The following is a 12,487-nucleotide window of genomic DNA, read 5'->3' as shown; positions in this document are numbered from 1 at the left end:
AAAAAAAAAAAAAAAAAAAAAAAAAAAAAAACCTTTCTAATTGGTCACAATCAGACAATGGAATAATGTTAAGACTAAAGGCGGAGAGAAAAACACCAACAAGAAGTCAACCACCAAAAAAGCACTGAAAAATCATGTCTAGAGTTAGGCTTAAAATTTCATAGTCTCGAAATCAAATCTTCAAAACAAGAGCACGTTGCTTACACAGTTTCTTTCTCTTGGAAAAGTTACCTTTGAGATTTAGAGAGGCGTCCTTGAACCCTGTTACAAGTATTAATTCCTCCATTGCTAAGAACCATAGGAAGTATTTGGCTTTCTAGTCAGAGAAGAGGTCGGCAACTTCGGCCAGTAATATGGAAAAATAATAATTTACCCAGGACTTGCTAGCTTCCATTTATCTCAGCTCGTTTGAGATAAAAGTACAGTGATAGGACCGGTCATGTCACGAGAGCCCACCCAAAGGAAAAGAAAGACTGACGAGACTATATGATGTGTAATATTTCAATATTGCTTATGTGGGGCTGTAAATATTATTTAGTTAGGGGAGGGAATACATAGAGAGACAGACAGATTCTTGGGAGCGTACGTTTCGAGGAATTAATTATCTTGATCTCTGAGTGAGGCAAGAGGGAAAAGACAGGGAAAGGGAGCACTTTAAATCTAAATTTCCTTTGGCTTGTACCATCTGATGCATAAATAAACTGGTTTCTATCATGAAGTTCATCGAACAGTTTCGGTCGATTCAGTAACACACGTACATAACCATAAGAGGAACACAAGTACTCAAATGAATTTAAACTCTAGGAAGAGATCTATAAGGACACTAGTAAACCTACCTTTCCCCTCTTAGAAGCTTCAGTATGGCGTTCGAAACTCTCTCTTGGATGAAAAAACTCTTTATTTTTCATACTAATCCTCTTTACTATCCCGAAAAAACTTCACTCCACACAAGTTTCTTCGTGAAACTTATGACCTTCCCAACCCCTATCTGGATCTTCAGTCTATCGAAGTTCGAAAAAAGATAGCAATTAAGTAAAACTCAGCCACATATTTCAACTTCAGAACGAGTACAGCCATAAAGAAGTGTTTTTAAAGCTACATAATGCGCCAAAGTACAAGCATCACAGATTCTAATCAATTCAACTTAATCATTCATCATGAAGAGCAAACACATATAACAACTTCAACGAATTAAAAAACTCCATATATATATATATAGATATAGATATAGATATACCTGCCATACTTCCACCAGCTGAATAGTTTTTCTTCTCGTCCGGATTTTGATCACGAAATTTATCATAAAAATTACTTCTCCGTACTGCACCCCGATGTTTAACCTCAATCCTCGGAGAATTAACATCCAACTTACTACTGAAATCGTTTCCATTCGCAATTTCCGGTACCGAAGGTGTTTTTAATTTCTTATCATTCAAAGACCTTTTTGGAGTATACCTAACAGGACCAGACGAGCTATACACTCTAGCATTCAAGCAAGTAACAACGACGCTGTTCTTCACCCTGGAGATAATACCTCCACCATAAAAATCAACACAAGAACAAAGTATTTCAAGAATGATATTACCATATGGAATGAGAAAAACGAGAATCCAATCGCATGTTCGAATCCCTTTCTTGAAAACCAAACAACCGGCAGAAATAATTAAGTAAGGTTACGAAAAACTAATCACCAGGATATTGAAAGAGCTCTAAGTTGAAGCTGAATCGAGGCTCGGACGCTGAAACCCGCCATGGCTGTCATTTGTCGACGGAGTTCACGAAAATCGTCGTCGGAGTTGTGAAACCTAGAGATGATTGACGTTGCCGTTGCAACGCTGTGGTGGTCGAGAAGGGAGCACGAATGCAATCTTCCGTTGAACTTGGAACTTTCTTCAGGTGACTGCCATGGCCGCTCACTGGATGAAATAATTCTCCGATCATCAACTAAGACCCAGTTTAATAAACCATTTGGTTTTTCTAAATTAAAGTAATATTTATTTATTTATTTATTTATTTATAAGAAATCAATTATTAAATCGGCCTTTTTTTTTTTTTTTTTCCACAAAGTTTTAAGGTATTTTTTAAGATTAAATTAATAAAAAATATTCATAAATTTTGTATAACAAATATTAAAAAAAATAAAAAATACTTTATAAAAATTTTAAAAATTATTAGAAACTGTTTATTATCCATTCACGTATCATCTCACTTTTAATAATATTAACAACAAAAACTTTTTAATTTTTATTCTAAAAATTTAGTGATATTAATGTTACTTTTCAAAGTTTTTAAGGTATTTTTAAAATGTGATATTAACGGTTTCGACAGTAAAAGTATTTTTTTAATTTTTTTTAAAAGTTAAAAGATATTTTGTTGAGGATGCTCGGAATACTATCTCCATCTCCATTGGCACGAGACATTTTGGGAAGTTCATTTTGGAAAGTCCAAAGCAAAGCCACGAGAGTTTATACTCAAAGTGGACAATATCATATTATTTTGGAGAGTCGTGATTCCTGTGACAATATCATACCATTGTGGAGAGTCGTGATTTCTCTGATTCCTAACATGGTATCAGAGAGTCATGATTCCTCTGATTCCTAACATGGTATCAGAGTCATGCCCTAAACTTAAGGATGACAATATAATTCTCAAATATCGAACAAAGAATTGTGAGCTTCGAATTGACTAAAGTGTCGAACAAAGGAGTCGAGCCTCAATTATATATTTATTAATAATTTAACTATTCTTTGTTTTGAAACTTACCATTTAGTCTCTAAATTAAATTTTGTAATCATTTGATTTATGTTATAGTAGGACCTTACATTTAAATAACGATACCGAGACATTTAAATTTTCTTTTTTAAATCTTAAATATTAAAGTTTATTTTTTAAACAAAATATTAATGATTTTTATCTAAATGATATATTTTAGATTTTTATAAAAAATTTAAAAATTTTATTAAAATTTTAATGATATTTTTTAGATGGAGTAAAAAGTTAATGAATATTTTTATTAATTTATTCCTTCTAAAATACAAATAATAAATGGTTATCATTTAAAATTAAGTATTTTTTAACCTAATTTTTTTTAATCTAACTTTTATGTCCATTGTCATTGCACTATCAATACAATAATGATATATATTTATCATTAAAAGAAAATATTATAAATTAGTGATTAGTAATTTATGATCTATTATCAACTTTTTTTTTTTTCATTCATATTTTGTTATTTATAAATCACTCATTTATCCTTAAATTTAGTTGAGGGCATTTAAGTCTTTTAACTTACCCTCAACCATTTTTCACTCGAGGTTTACATTTGGGAGTATTATTGGTTTATCCGTGACACAAATTTTTATAAGAAAAAAACTAACTCCACAAACCAACACGTTTACTTTCAGCAATGTTTTATCTTTCACTCACATGTTTTTCACCCAAAGAATTTTGAGAATTATAATTAATATACAAAGAATAACGGAGTGAAAAGATAAAGCTACAAATATATATTTTTTTTAATACTCATACCTCATGATGTTACCAAAAATTTCCCACGAGGTATTGATCTACTCCTTCTAAATTCAGGCATTGATTTGTCGGTGACTTCACTTTGATTGCGACTCTCATTCTCGACTTTGTTTGTAGTCAGTAAACTTTCAACGGCTACTCTATTCCATAGTAAATCACAAAAAATCGTTTCATTGTCGGCACAAACTCTATTTAAAAAAATATCTAAAAGATTCTTAATCAATCAACTCTGTGTTCAAGATCCTTTCTATTTTTAATTTTGTATGTGATATAATCAAACCTTTTAACCGTTCTTATATATTCTTAGCACCCTTCTTTCACACGTGGGCTCAAACGCTAACTTGACTTATGTCAAACACAAAAACTCCGAGCTCTACTAGTATCATCTAATCATTGCTAAACTCAAAATTTTAAACTTATAACTCCCGCTCTACTAGTATCATCTAATCATTGCTAAACTCGAAATTTTAAACTTATAACTCCCGCTCTAATAATATCATCTAATCATTGCCAAACTCAAAATTTTAAACTTATAACTCCCGCTCTACTAGTATCATCTAATCATTGCTAAACTCGAAATTTTAAACTTATAACTCCCGCTCTAATAATATCATTTAATCATTGCTAAACGCAAAATTTTAAACTTATAACTCCCGCTCTACTACTATCATATAATCATTGCTAAACTCAAAATTTTAAACTTATAACTCCCACTCTACTAGTATCATCTAATCATTGCTAAACTCAAAACTTTAAACTCCCGCTCTACTAGTATCATATAATCATTGCTAAACTCAAAACTTTAAACTCCTACCCTACTAGTATCATATAATCATTGCTAAACTCAAAATTTTAAACTTATAACTCCCGCTCTACTAGTATCATCTAATCATACTTATAATTCTGGCTCTACTAGTATCATCTAATCATTGCTAAACTCAAAATTTTCAGAGTATGAATGTACCTCGGTGGTTCCAGATTCTGAGAATTCCTTGGGAAGTTCTGACGAGCTTTTTTCGCCTTCAAAGCACCATCTCCCCCTATAAAATGCTCATTCTGCATTTCAGAGAAGTCGATCTTTCTTGCATCCTCCATTTTTCCAGCAGCATTAATGTCAGTAAGTAATGTTGTTACCACATGCTCAGGCTGCCTCTGGTTGTTGTTAATCCTAGCTGCTGCTGCTGCTGCACCAGGCATCTGCTGTTGCTTTGCTTTGCTTTTCCCTTCATTTTTGCTTCTCCTTGTACCACCTTGCATTGTAGTTACAGACTGCTTCAACTGTTGTTCATCTTCATTGTTTTCTTGGCAAACCAGTTGTTTCTTCTTTGTTGAAGCCATTGTTTTTTGGATACCAACCAATGCATCAGAGACGTTTTCATGCTCTTGAGAACCGATGTTTACTCTTCCTCGATTATCGATTGCTTGAATCGAGGCCATCGACTTGTTAACGGGCGCTTTCGTCGGAAATGAAGGCTTTGATATTGGTTGGTTTTCGTTCGTTTCCGTTCGTACCTTGCTTCTTCTTATAAAGGCACCTCGATCCGTTGATATTGATCTCCTAACTGGTGGAGATGGTGACCTTGGGTTTCCAGAGCTGGAACTTGTTGTTGATCTCTCTTCAGCTAATAATGGCATTTTTATTGCATCTTTCTCTGTGAATGTAGAGGGAAATCTTGACCTTCTTTGCTTTCCTGAAGAGTAGCTTCTAGCCTGATATCATTCAAATGTTGTTAAAACACATAATATGAAAGAGAGTAATGGTTCTTTTATAAGTTGACATTTTTTTTTTTTACCTCCAAAGTTTTAGCTTCATCCAAAGGCCTTTGACAATTTTCAGGCTTAGCACCTCCATTGGTACCATGTCTTAGAACACGGAAGGGAGAGGCAGCTCTCGGCTTCGGATTTTCTACGAAGGCTCGAGCGTTTCCACTTTTTAGTTGTTCAAGCTCTGCATCCTTCCTCTCCAGTGCCGATTTGAGATTTGATATCTGAACATGAATATGAAGCACAAAGTTAAGTGCTAGCTTACATGAAAGGAAAAGAAGAAAATGGAATGGTAAGAACTAACCTCGTCTTTAAGTTCTCTAATTTGACCATTTTCTTTATTGCAGCGAGCTGCACCTAATTCTATAGAGGCAACTCTCTCAGCAAACTTAAGCGTGCTAATTGTCTCTCCAAGTGCATCAACTTCGGGGTTTATGTGTACAAACATCAAGGTCTTAGCATGTCCACCTGTTCGTTAAGGAAAATGGTAAACATGTCATAACTTACTTTGAATCAAGAACGAGTGTCATTCAATTTTGACAACATTTATAACGAAAAGCCAAGAACGAGTATCGTCCGACAGAATGCTTGAAAGGTTACCTAAAGAATCCTGCAAGAGTTGAGTTAGTTTGCTATTCCTGTAAGGAATATGTGAACTCTTTTGTGCAAGAGCAGAAATCACATCTCCAAGTGCAGAGAGGGATTTGTTTATATGTTGTGCTTCCTTTAGTCTGTCGCCGACAGCTTCAGATTTGTCCACTCTTTCACTCCCAGCTAGATCTACTAGATGAAGACACCCTCTAAGGTTGGATCCGGAGACCAAATCTCTTCCAAGTACATGAACTGTTAGAACACTACAACAAGATGAAGATGCATAAACATTTAGAGAGGGTCAAGATTGCTCCCACGTTAGCTAATATAGAGGATGATCATGGGTTTATAAGTAAGGAATACATCTCTATTGGTACGAGGGTTTTTGGGGAAGCCAGAGCAAAGCCATGAGAGCTTATGCTCAAAGTGGACAATATCGTACCATTGTAGAGAGTCGTGATTCCTAACATGGTATCAGAGTCATGCCCCTTAACTTAGCCATGTAAATAAAATCCTCAAATGTCGAACAAAGACGTTGTGAGCCTCGAAGGTGTAGCAAAAAAAGTGACTCAAGTGTCGAACAAAGGGTGTACTATGTTCAAGGGCTCCAAAGAAAGGAGTTGAGCCTCAATTAAGGGGAGGCTGTTCGATGGCTCTATTGACCTCAAGAGAGTCTCTATGGTGTACTTTGTTCGAGGGGAGGATTGTTGGGAGTGAGTCCCACATTGACTAACTTAGAGGATGATCATGAGTTTATAAGTAAGGAATACATCTCCATTGGTACGAGGCCTTTTGGGGAAGCCCAAAGTAAAGCCATGAGAGCTTATGCTCAAAGTGGACAATATCATACCATTGTGGAGAGTCGTGATTCCTAATACAGATTTGTAGGATTAAGTCAAAAGGAGAAAAGCTTCTACCTATGTGAACGACTACTTCTCTCGTTTAAAGCCGTAGCACCAACAGCTCGATTCTTCTGGCCAACTCTCATCAAACCAAGAACATCTTGAGTACATGTCACAGGAACCCAACTTGCATCAGGCACATTGAGGCCACTGAGTTGAGAGTTGTTTCGTATATCTAACGTTCAAGTGGCTAAGAAAACCAATATAATTGTAGAGGTATTCAACAAAAGAAGAAAGGTCCACTTTGCTAAAAGGATATTTTCTGTTCGAGCCATCACTGACTAACAAATCTCTCACTTGCTCATTGTATATTTCAATCATTTGAACTCCAACTTCATACTTTATCATATCCAACCTTGCATTTGATATCTGGAATAAGTCATTGAGAGCTCGATAGTTAACGCCCCATGTGTCCTCAGTCATCAAATCTGGGCCACTCTGCGAGAAAATAAAAACTGGTTTACATGTAGTATGTCACAAAAAACAATATCAAATTCTCCTCTTCTCTAAAGGACGAAAAATACTAAGAACTTGGTGCTTACCATTGTATACGTCTTTCCCGAGCCAGTTTGTCCATATGCGAAGATACAAACATTAAAACCATCAAGAACGGATCTGATCAACGGTTGAGTGTCGATATATATTTGTTCTGCAAATATTTGTGGAAACTTATCGTAAGTGACATCTAATTGCAGATAAAGTGACATATTATATTCAGCCATTAGTATATGATTGAAGACCATATGGCACATATGTTGAATATGAGTAACTTTAGTTATAAATCTTAATTATCAATATACCTTGGGTAACATTAGTTCCATAAACTTTATTGAAGGAAAATACTCTTCTTGCTTCTTTGCCTTGCTTTAGAGGATTTGCAATCATAATGTTCCCATTTTCTCCAATATAGTCCACTGTAGAATGCTGGTTTGATTGTCCCGATAAGAAAGGTCTCACTCTACAGTACACCCTTATTGTTCCTGTGTTTACAAAATGACATTTGGTTCAGCACTCAATTCAATTATTCTCATCACCAAATAAGACGTCATTTTATAAACAATAAGGACATCCACACAGCAAGAACACGTTTCTTAAAAATAAACGTTTTTTAAATCCATGTATGTTTACAATATCCCACCTGTGTTCAGTGTGTTTCCTCAACGACTATTTGCGTGTGTCTAATAAGTGTCTGACATGTCTCCAATCATATGTCCAATGTATGTCTTTTATACTTAATAAATGATATGTTCGATAAGTGTCGAAGTGTAGATACAATATCCAAACTACAGCATCCATGTTTTATAGTGTGTATCATAAAATGAATAAAGTAAATTATTATTTACCTTTAAGGTCTTGAACTTGATTGTAAAGTATACGATTCTCTTCCAAGACCTTGTGATAAGAAGAGGACGCCATCTCAAGGCCCTTGAGATGATGTTCTGGGAAAATAAGTTCATTCTACTTCAAATGATGCAACTGAATAAGGAAAAGAAGAACAAAAAAGGTTAGTTCTCACCTAGCCTTTCAACTTCTTCATTCCATTGAGACTGTATGTGTTTAACTTCAAGTTTGGTTTCTTGAAACGCTGATTTTAGCTCCTGAAGACAACAAAATCAAGGTATATTAGAAAAGATGAACGCTAAAATTGGCTTGTCTATGAGAATTCTGTATATTGACAAAATCCACACAAAATACAGTATGTTATCGCATTAAAACCTGAATCTGATTCTGTTGAGCATGAACCAGTTCTTCATGGTCAGCAGGAGCCCTATGAATAACCTCACGTTTTCCTCCACAAACACAGAATTTCGAGAAGTCGCTTGATGCCATATTCGCTCTTTGGTTGATGTATCGGGATATTGCTTCAATGAATTCAGATTTTGATGATGAACTTAAATCACTTTTCAATATTTTCTTCAGAAAGAGTCCAAGCTGTAGAAACAAATAGATAAAACTTAACAACGCCTTAAACTACCATGCATTTTGTTGAATGTTTGCATCAATTACCTGAGTGCCTTGAGACACAAGCAGTGCAGAGAAATCCTTAACAACCTTGCTAAGTAATGCATCAATTACCTACAATGTTTATAATACGTGATGTCAGGTTCAGCGTTAGTTCGAGTCGTTTAAGCTTTCGAGTAGATTTTTTGAAGCAAAAGAATGGTGTATAACACAAAAAGAACCTTACCTACCATTGCATTTAAAGGCAAATCTTCAATCCGATTACTCTCTCGGAGGTATGCTTGTAAGAGTATAAGTCCAAAACGATCAAAAAGAAAAGCAAGAGCACTGCAAGTTCTGGATTCTTCAACTGAAACTTCATTAGAAAGATGGAGGAAGTCTAGTAGCTGCTCAAACTGAGACGAATCCGATTCATCTACCGATTCATCTGTACTATCACTTTCAGTTATGGAAGGTGAACTTCTGGCAAGAGATGTGATCCGTACAGTTCCTCCATATCTCCAAACCCCAATCCCACCAGCTTGCTTCCACTCATAATATCCTTTCAAGCAGAGAATACACTCAACAACTTTTCCTGAAGTACCTCCCTGCATACACCAAATTCCAAGCAAAATATGAACATTCTGAGTAAAAATTTTCATTCAACTCAAATAGACTGAATTATATTGAGATAATGTGATTCGTGACCAAGAAAAAACTACTAAACAGAAGTTAATTAAGGTGTAGAGAAAGAAGGTTAGAACCTTTTCCAAGTCGGAAGCTTCAAACGTCAAGAGCTTCATGTCTTTAACCGCCTCCAAGAAGTTCCTTGTGTTCTCAAAATATTGAATTGCAGATTGTGCTGCTCCTTCTACTGACTGTACAGTTACAACTGGACTCTCCACCACCTATAATAATAATAATAATAATAAATAATAAGAACTTCATTTTTTTCACCCCCACTTGAACTATTCCTACTCAGAATATACACAAGAGGAATCAAGTCAATAACATCAAGAAGTATATTATGACCTTAAGAACAGCACCAGGATTGACTTTGTTGAGGACATTGCAGAGGATAAGACCATTGCGAAGTGCAAGACAGAATTCTTCTTCAGAGGGCTCCTTCGATAGTACTCCTGATGCTCCATGATCCATTTGGCGTAGCCATCCTGCTGCTTGATTCCTCCTAAATGCTGAAAAACATCACATTTACAAGTAGCAATAAGAAAATATTAGCAACAGTTAAGTGAGCTTGATCTCTTCTGAACCCATTTGGCTCAATTGCGCCAACTAAGTTTTAGTTTCATCTCAAATTTTTAATGCACGCTTAGTGATCTTTAACATTGATTCTTTTAAAAAAAAAATCAATATGATATGAACATACATTTTTATAAAAAATACCTTAATCCTAAATATACTAACTTATAAAACGGAAAATCTGGAGCCACAACAACTTGCCCAAACCAAAATATACTGCAACTTACCAATCAAATCAAAACTTAGGATAATACATGGAAGTATAAAATTGGAACTTGACGAAATTAAAAAACGCTTCAAAAAAAAAAAAAAATTAAGAGATGAGAAATCCAAGGGAAGAATATAAGTCAATGGACCACTTTTTTCTTTTTCTTTTTCTTTTCTTTTTGTTGGTCCTTAAATCACATTTTTCAATCAAGCTTGTCTTCAATTCCTAAGGACAACTCTTTTACAGCCAAATTCAGCCCATGAAGAAACTTCAATATAATTGAGTAATCTAACGGCGTGCGGGTAATAGTTAATGGGAAGAAGACCCTACGGGGTCTATCTCTACCAATATAATTATTTCCCCTCCATTAATAACACCTAAAGGCAATGCCTCAATGATGAAGAACAGAGCTCCTTCCCTCTAAAAAATATAACTCCCAGTTCTTCACCTACTACAATTGTTGGTCAAAAAAATACTTTTCTCATTAATGATTTAGCCTCTATACATACACCAAATATTTAATTTGATTAGGATCAAATTTATTTATAAACTACAAAATTGAATCATTTTACATAATAAAATATGATAATTTTGATGAAATCTTACATGATAGAAAAGATTAGAAGTGTGGGGATGATTAAAGGTGTTTTTAACCATAATTGTTCTGTTCCAAAAGATTAAAAAGCAAAGAGAAGCAAAAAAAAAAAAAAGAAGAAAAAAAAACTTCTTTCGGCTGAAAATGGACCCATCTCTTTAGAAGACGGACCCAAGATTACTTGAAGCGAAATTCTGGGTTTCATTGGCACCATTACTCCCACGACTTTACTCTCATCTCCCTCTTTTTTCTTTATTGTTCTGTTCACCTTCCCCCACTCACTCACCTTTTCCTAAATTCCAGGAATTAAACTCTCCCCACATTCAAACATCTCACTAGTATTATTGATGAGCATCAATATAAGAAAGTTTTATAGTGAAATTACCATTTTAGCCCTCACAATAAATTTTTTACCATTTCAATTAATTAATTTATTATACAACAATTTAAATTTTGCATTCGATTTTGTTTTTGATAAATTTGTGAATTTAGAACAAAAATATATAAGAAAATCTAGATACAAAACTTTTTTAAGTTTTTGGACGAAATAAATAAATTTGTAATTTAAGCTTTTAAGAATTTCTATTTTAGAACAGTATCATCTAGATGGTAATTTTAGGGGAAAAGTAAACAAGAAACGAACTGTACGGATTTTTCTCAGTCATTTTAAATTTTGAATTCTGGTAGTTTACGGAGTGAATTTCAAATTTAGAGAGGGAAAAAAAAAGAAAGAAAGAAGAACAGAGTGTGGTGTGGCTGTGAATTGAAATTTAAGAGGTAGGTGAAGTGGTTGAGTAAAAAGAAAGAAGATGAACAAATTGGCAAAGGAAGGAGTCATCTAAATAACTAATTTGAAAAAGAAAAAAGAAAATCGAAAGAACAGTTCATCGATTCGAGAGAAACAGAAATCAGTGCAACGAATTTAAAATTCATACCAGCTTCTTCGGCTTTGCGTTGAGCCAATTCATGATCATTGATAACCTCCTCAGAAATCACAGAATTAGAAGAAACCTGATCATTACAATTCGTAACCAGAGCTTTCAATCCTCTCGGCATATTCTTGTTCGGAGACGTTAAAATCGAATTCCTGAAGCTTAATTCCTGCGGCATTTTCGATGAATCTCGTGTTCCTCTTTTTCAACAAACAGATTTACAGATGATCAAAATCCTTCTCACAACCTAAAAACAATCAAGAAATCAAACAATGTCGATTCTACAAAACAGAAAAGGAAGAAATATGTAACAAATTCAGTGATCGAAGTGTTTACCGGCAAAGAAACTTCAACTTCAAATTAATTAGTACCAGAGAGTTGAACGAGCCTTCTCGTGATCGTCGTTGAAATGATGAGAATTTCAAAAACAAAACGAAAATCCAGAAGCGGTTTATTAAGTGCTGCTTCGACGTGGGGAAGGTTTTAGAGAGAGAGAGAGAGAAGAATCTAAAGAAAGCTTAAATTGTAACGTTATGGAGTGTTTATGGCCTCCATGAATCCCTTAGTGAAATGACCAAAATCTCCCCCATATTATTTTCAATATAAAATATTACCCATTTTATTTCTTTATATATATTTCTGGTTTTATTTATATATTGATTTTATGTTAAATATTGCTAATTTTTTATTTTAATTTCCATAAGCCTTAATTTATATTATTCAAAATCCAAAGTTTTATGAGCTTTTAATTTATATGATAAATTTA

General features: G+C 34.3%; 2 protein-coding genes across 3 annotated transcripts in view; both read right to left on the bottom strand.

The window, feature by feature from the left end:
* LOC111443139 overlaps positions 1 to 1,962 on the bottom strand; it is a 4,625-nt gene extending 2,663 nt beyond the window's left edge. Inside the window, exons 1-2 of the mRNA XM_023080804.1 lie at positions 1,692 to 1,962; positions 1,238 to 1,521 (exon numbers count right to left, since the gene is read on the bottom strand). Coding sequence (XP_022936572.1) covers positions 1,238 to 1,521; positions 1,692 to 1,762 — 355 coding nt within the window. The 5' untranslated portion in view covers positions 1,763 to 1,962. The remainder of the gene's footprint in view (positions 1 to 1,237; positions 1,522 to 1,691) is intronic.
* Positions 1,963 to 3,422: 1,460 nt separating this feature from the next.
* LOC111442751 (kinesin-like protein KIN-14F) lies at positions 3,423 to 12,220 on the bottom strand. Of its 2 annotated transcripts, XM_023080261.1 has the most exons (18): positions 12,058 to 12,220; positions 11,725 to 11,968; positions 9,759 to 9,922; positions 9,491 to 9,634; positions 8,978 to 9,334; positions 8,793 to 8,861; positions 8,502 to 8,717; positions 8,302 to 8,383; positions 8,129 to 8,224; positions 7,586 to 7,765; positions 7,328 to 7,434; positions 7,045 to 7,223; positions 6,801 to 6,965; positions 5,893 to 6,146; positions 5,597 to 5,760; positions 5,322 to 5,516; positions 4,493 to 5,238; positions 3,423 to 3,668 (listed from the first exon to the last, which is right to left on the bottom strand). In XM_023080261.1, exons 2-18 carry the CDS (start codon positions 11,897 to 11,899, stop codon positions 3,530 to 3,532), a joined length of 3,432 nt encoding a protein of 1,143 aa, XP_022936029.1. In that variant the 5' UTR covers positions 11,900 to 11,968; positions 12,058 to 12,220; the 3' UTR covers positions 3,423 to 3,529. The 2 variants fall into 2 exon arrangements, with proteins under 2 accessions (XP_022936029.1, XP_022936031.1); XM_023080263.1 differs by lacking the exons at positions 11,725 to 11,968; positions 12,058 to 12,220 and adding an exon at positions 10,214 to 10,349 and having other exon boundaries at positions 3,424 to 3,668.
* Positions 12,221 to 12,487: the final 267 nt, after the last annotated feature.

This window comes from Cucurbita moschata, unplaced genomic scaffold (genome assembly GCF_002738365.1).
Source record: "Cucurbita moschata cultivar Rifu unplaced genomic scaffold, Cmos_1.0 Cmo_Scf00005, whole genome shotgun sequence".
Classification (NCBI taxonomy): Eukaryota; Viridiplantae; Streptophyta; class Magnoliopsida; order Cucurbitales; family Cucurbitaceae; genus Cucurbita; species Cucurbita moschata.
The sequence above is the reverse complement of the archived record's forward strand: the minus strand, read 5'-3'. Positions and strand labels throughout refer to the sequence as shown.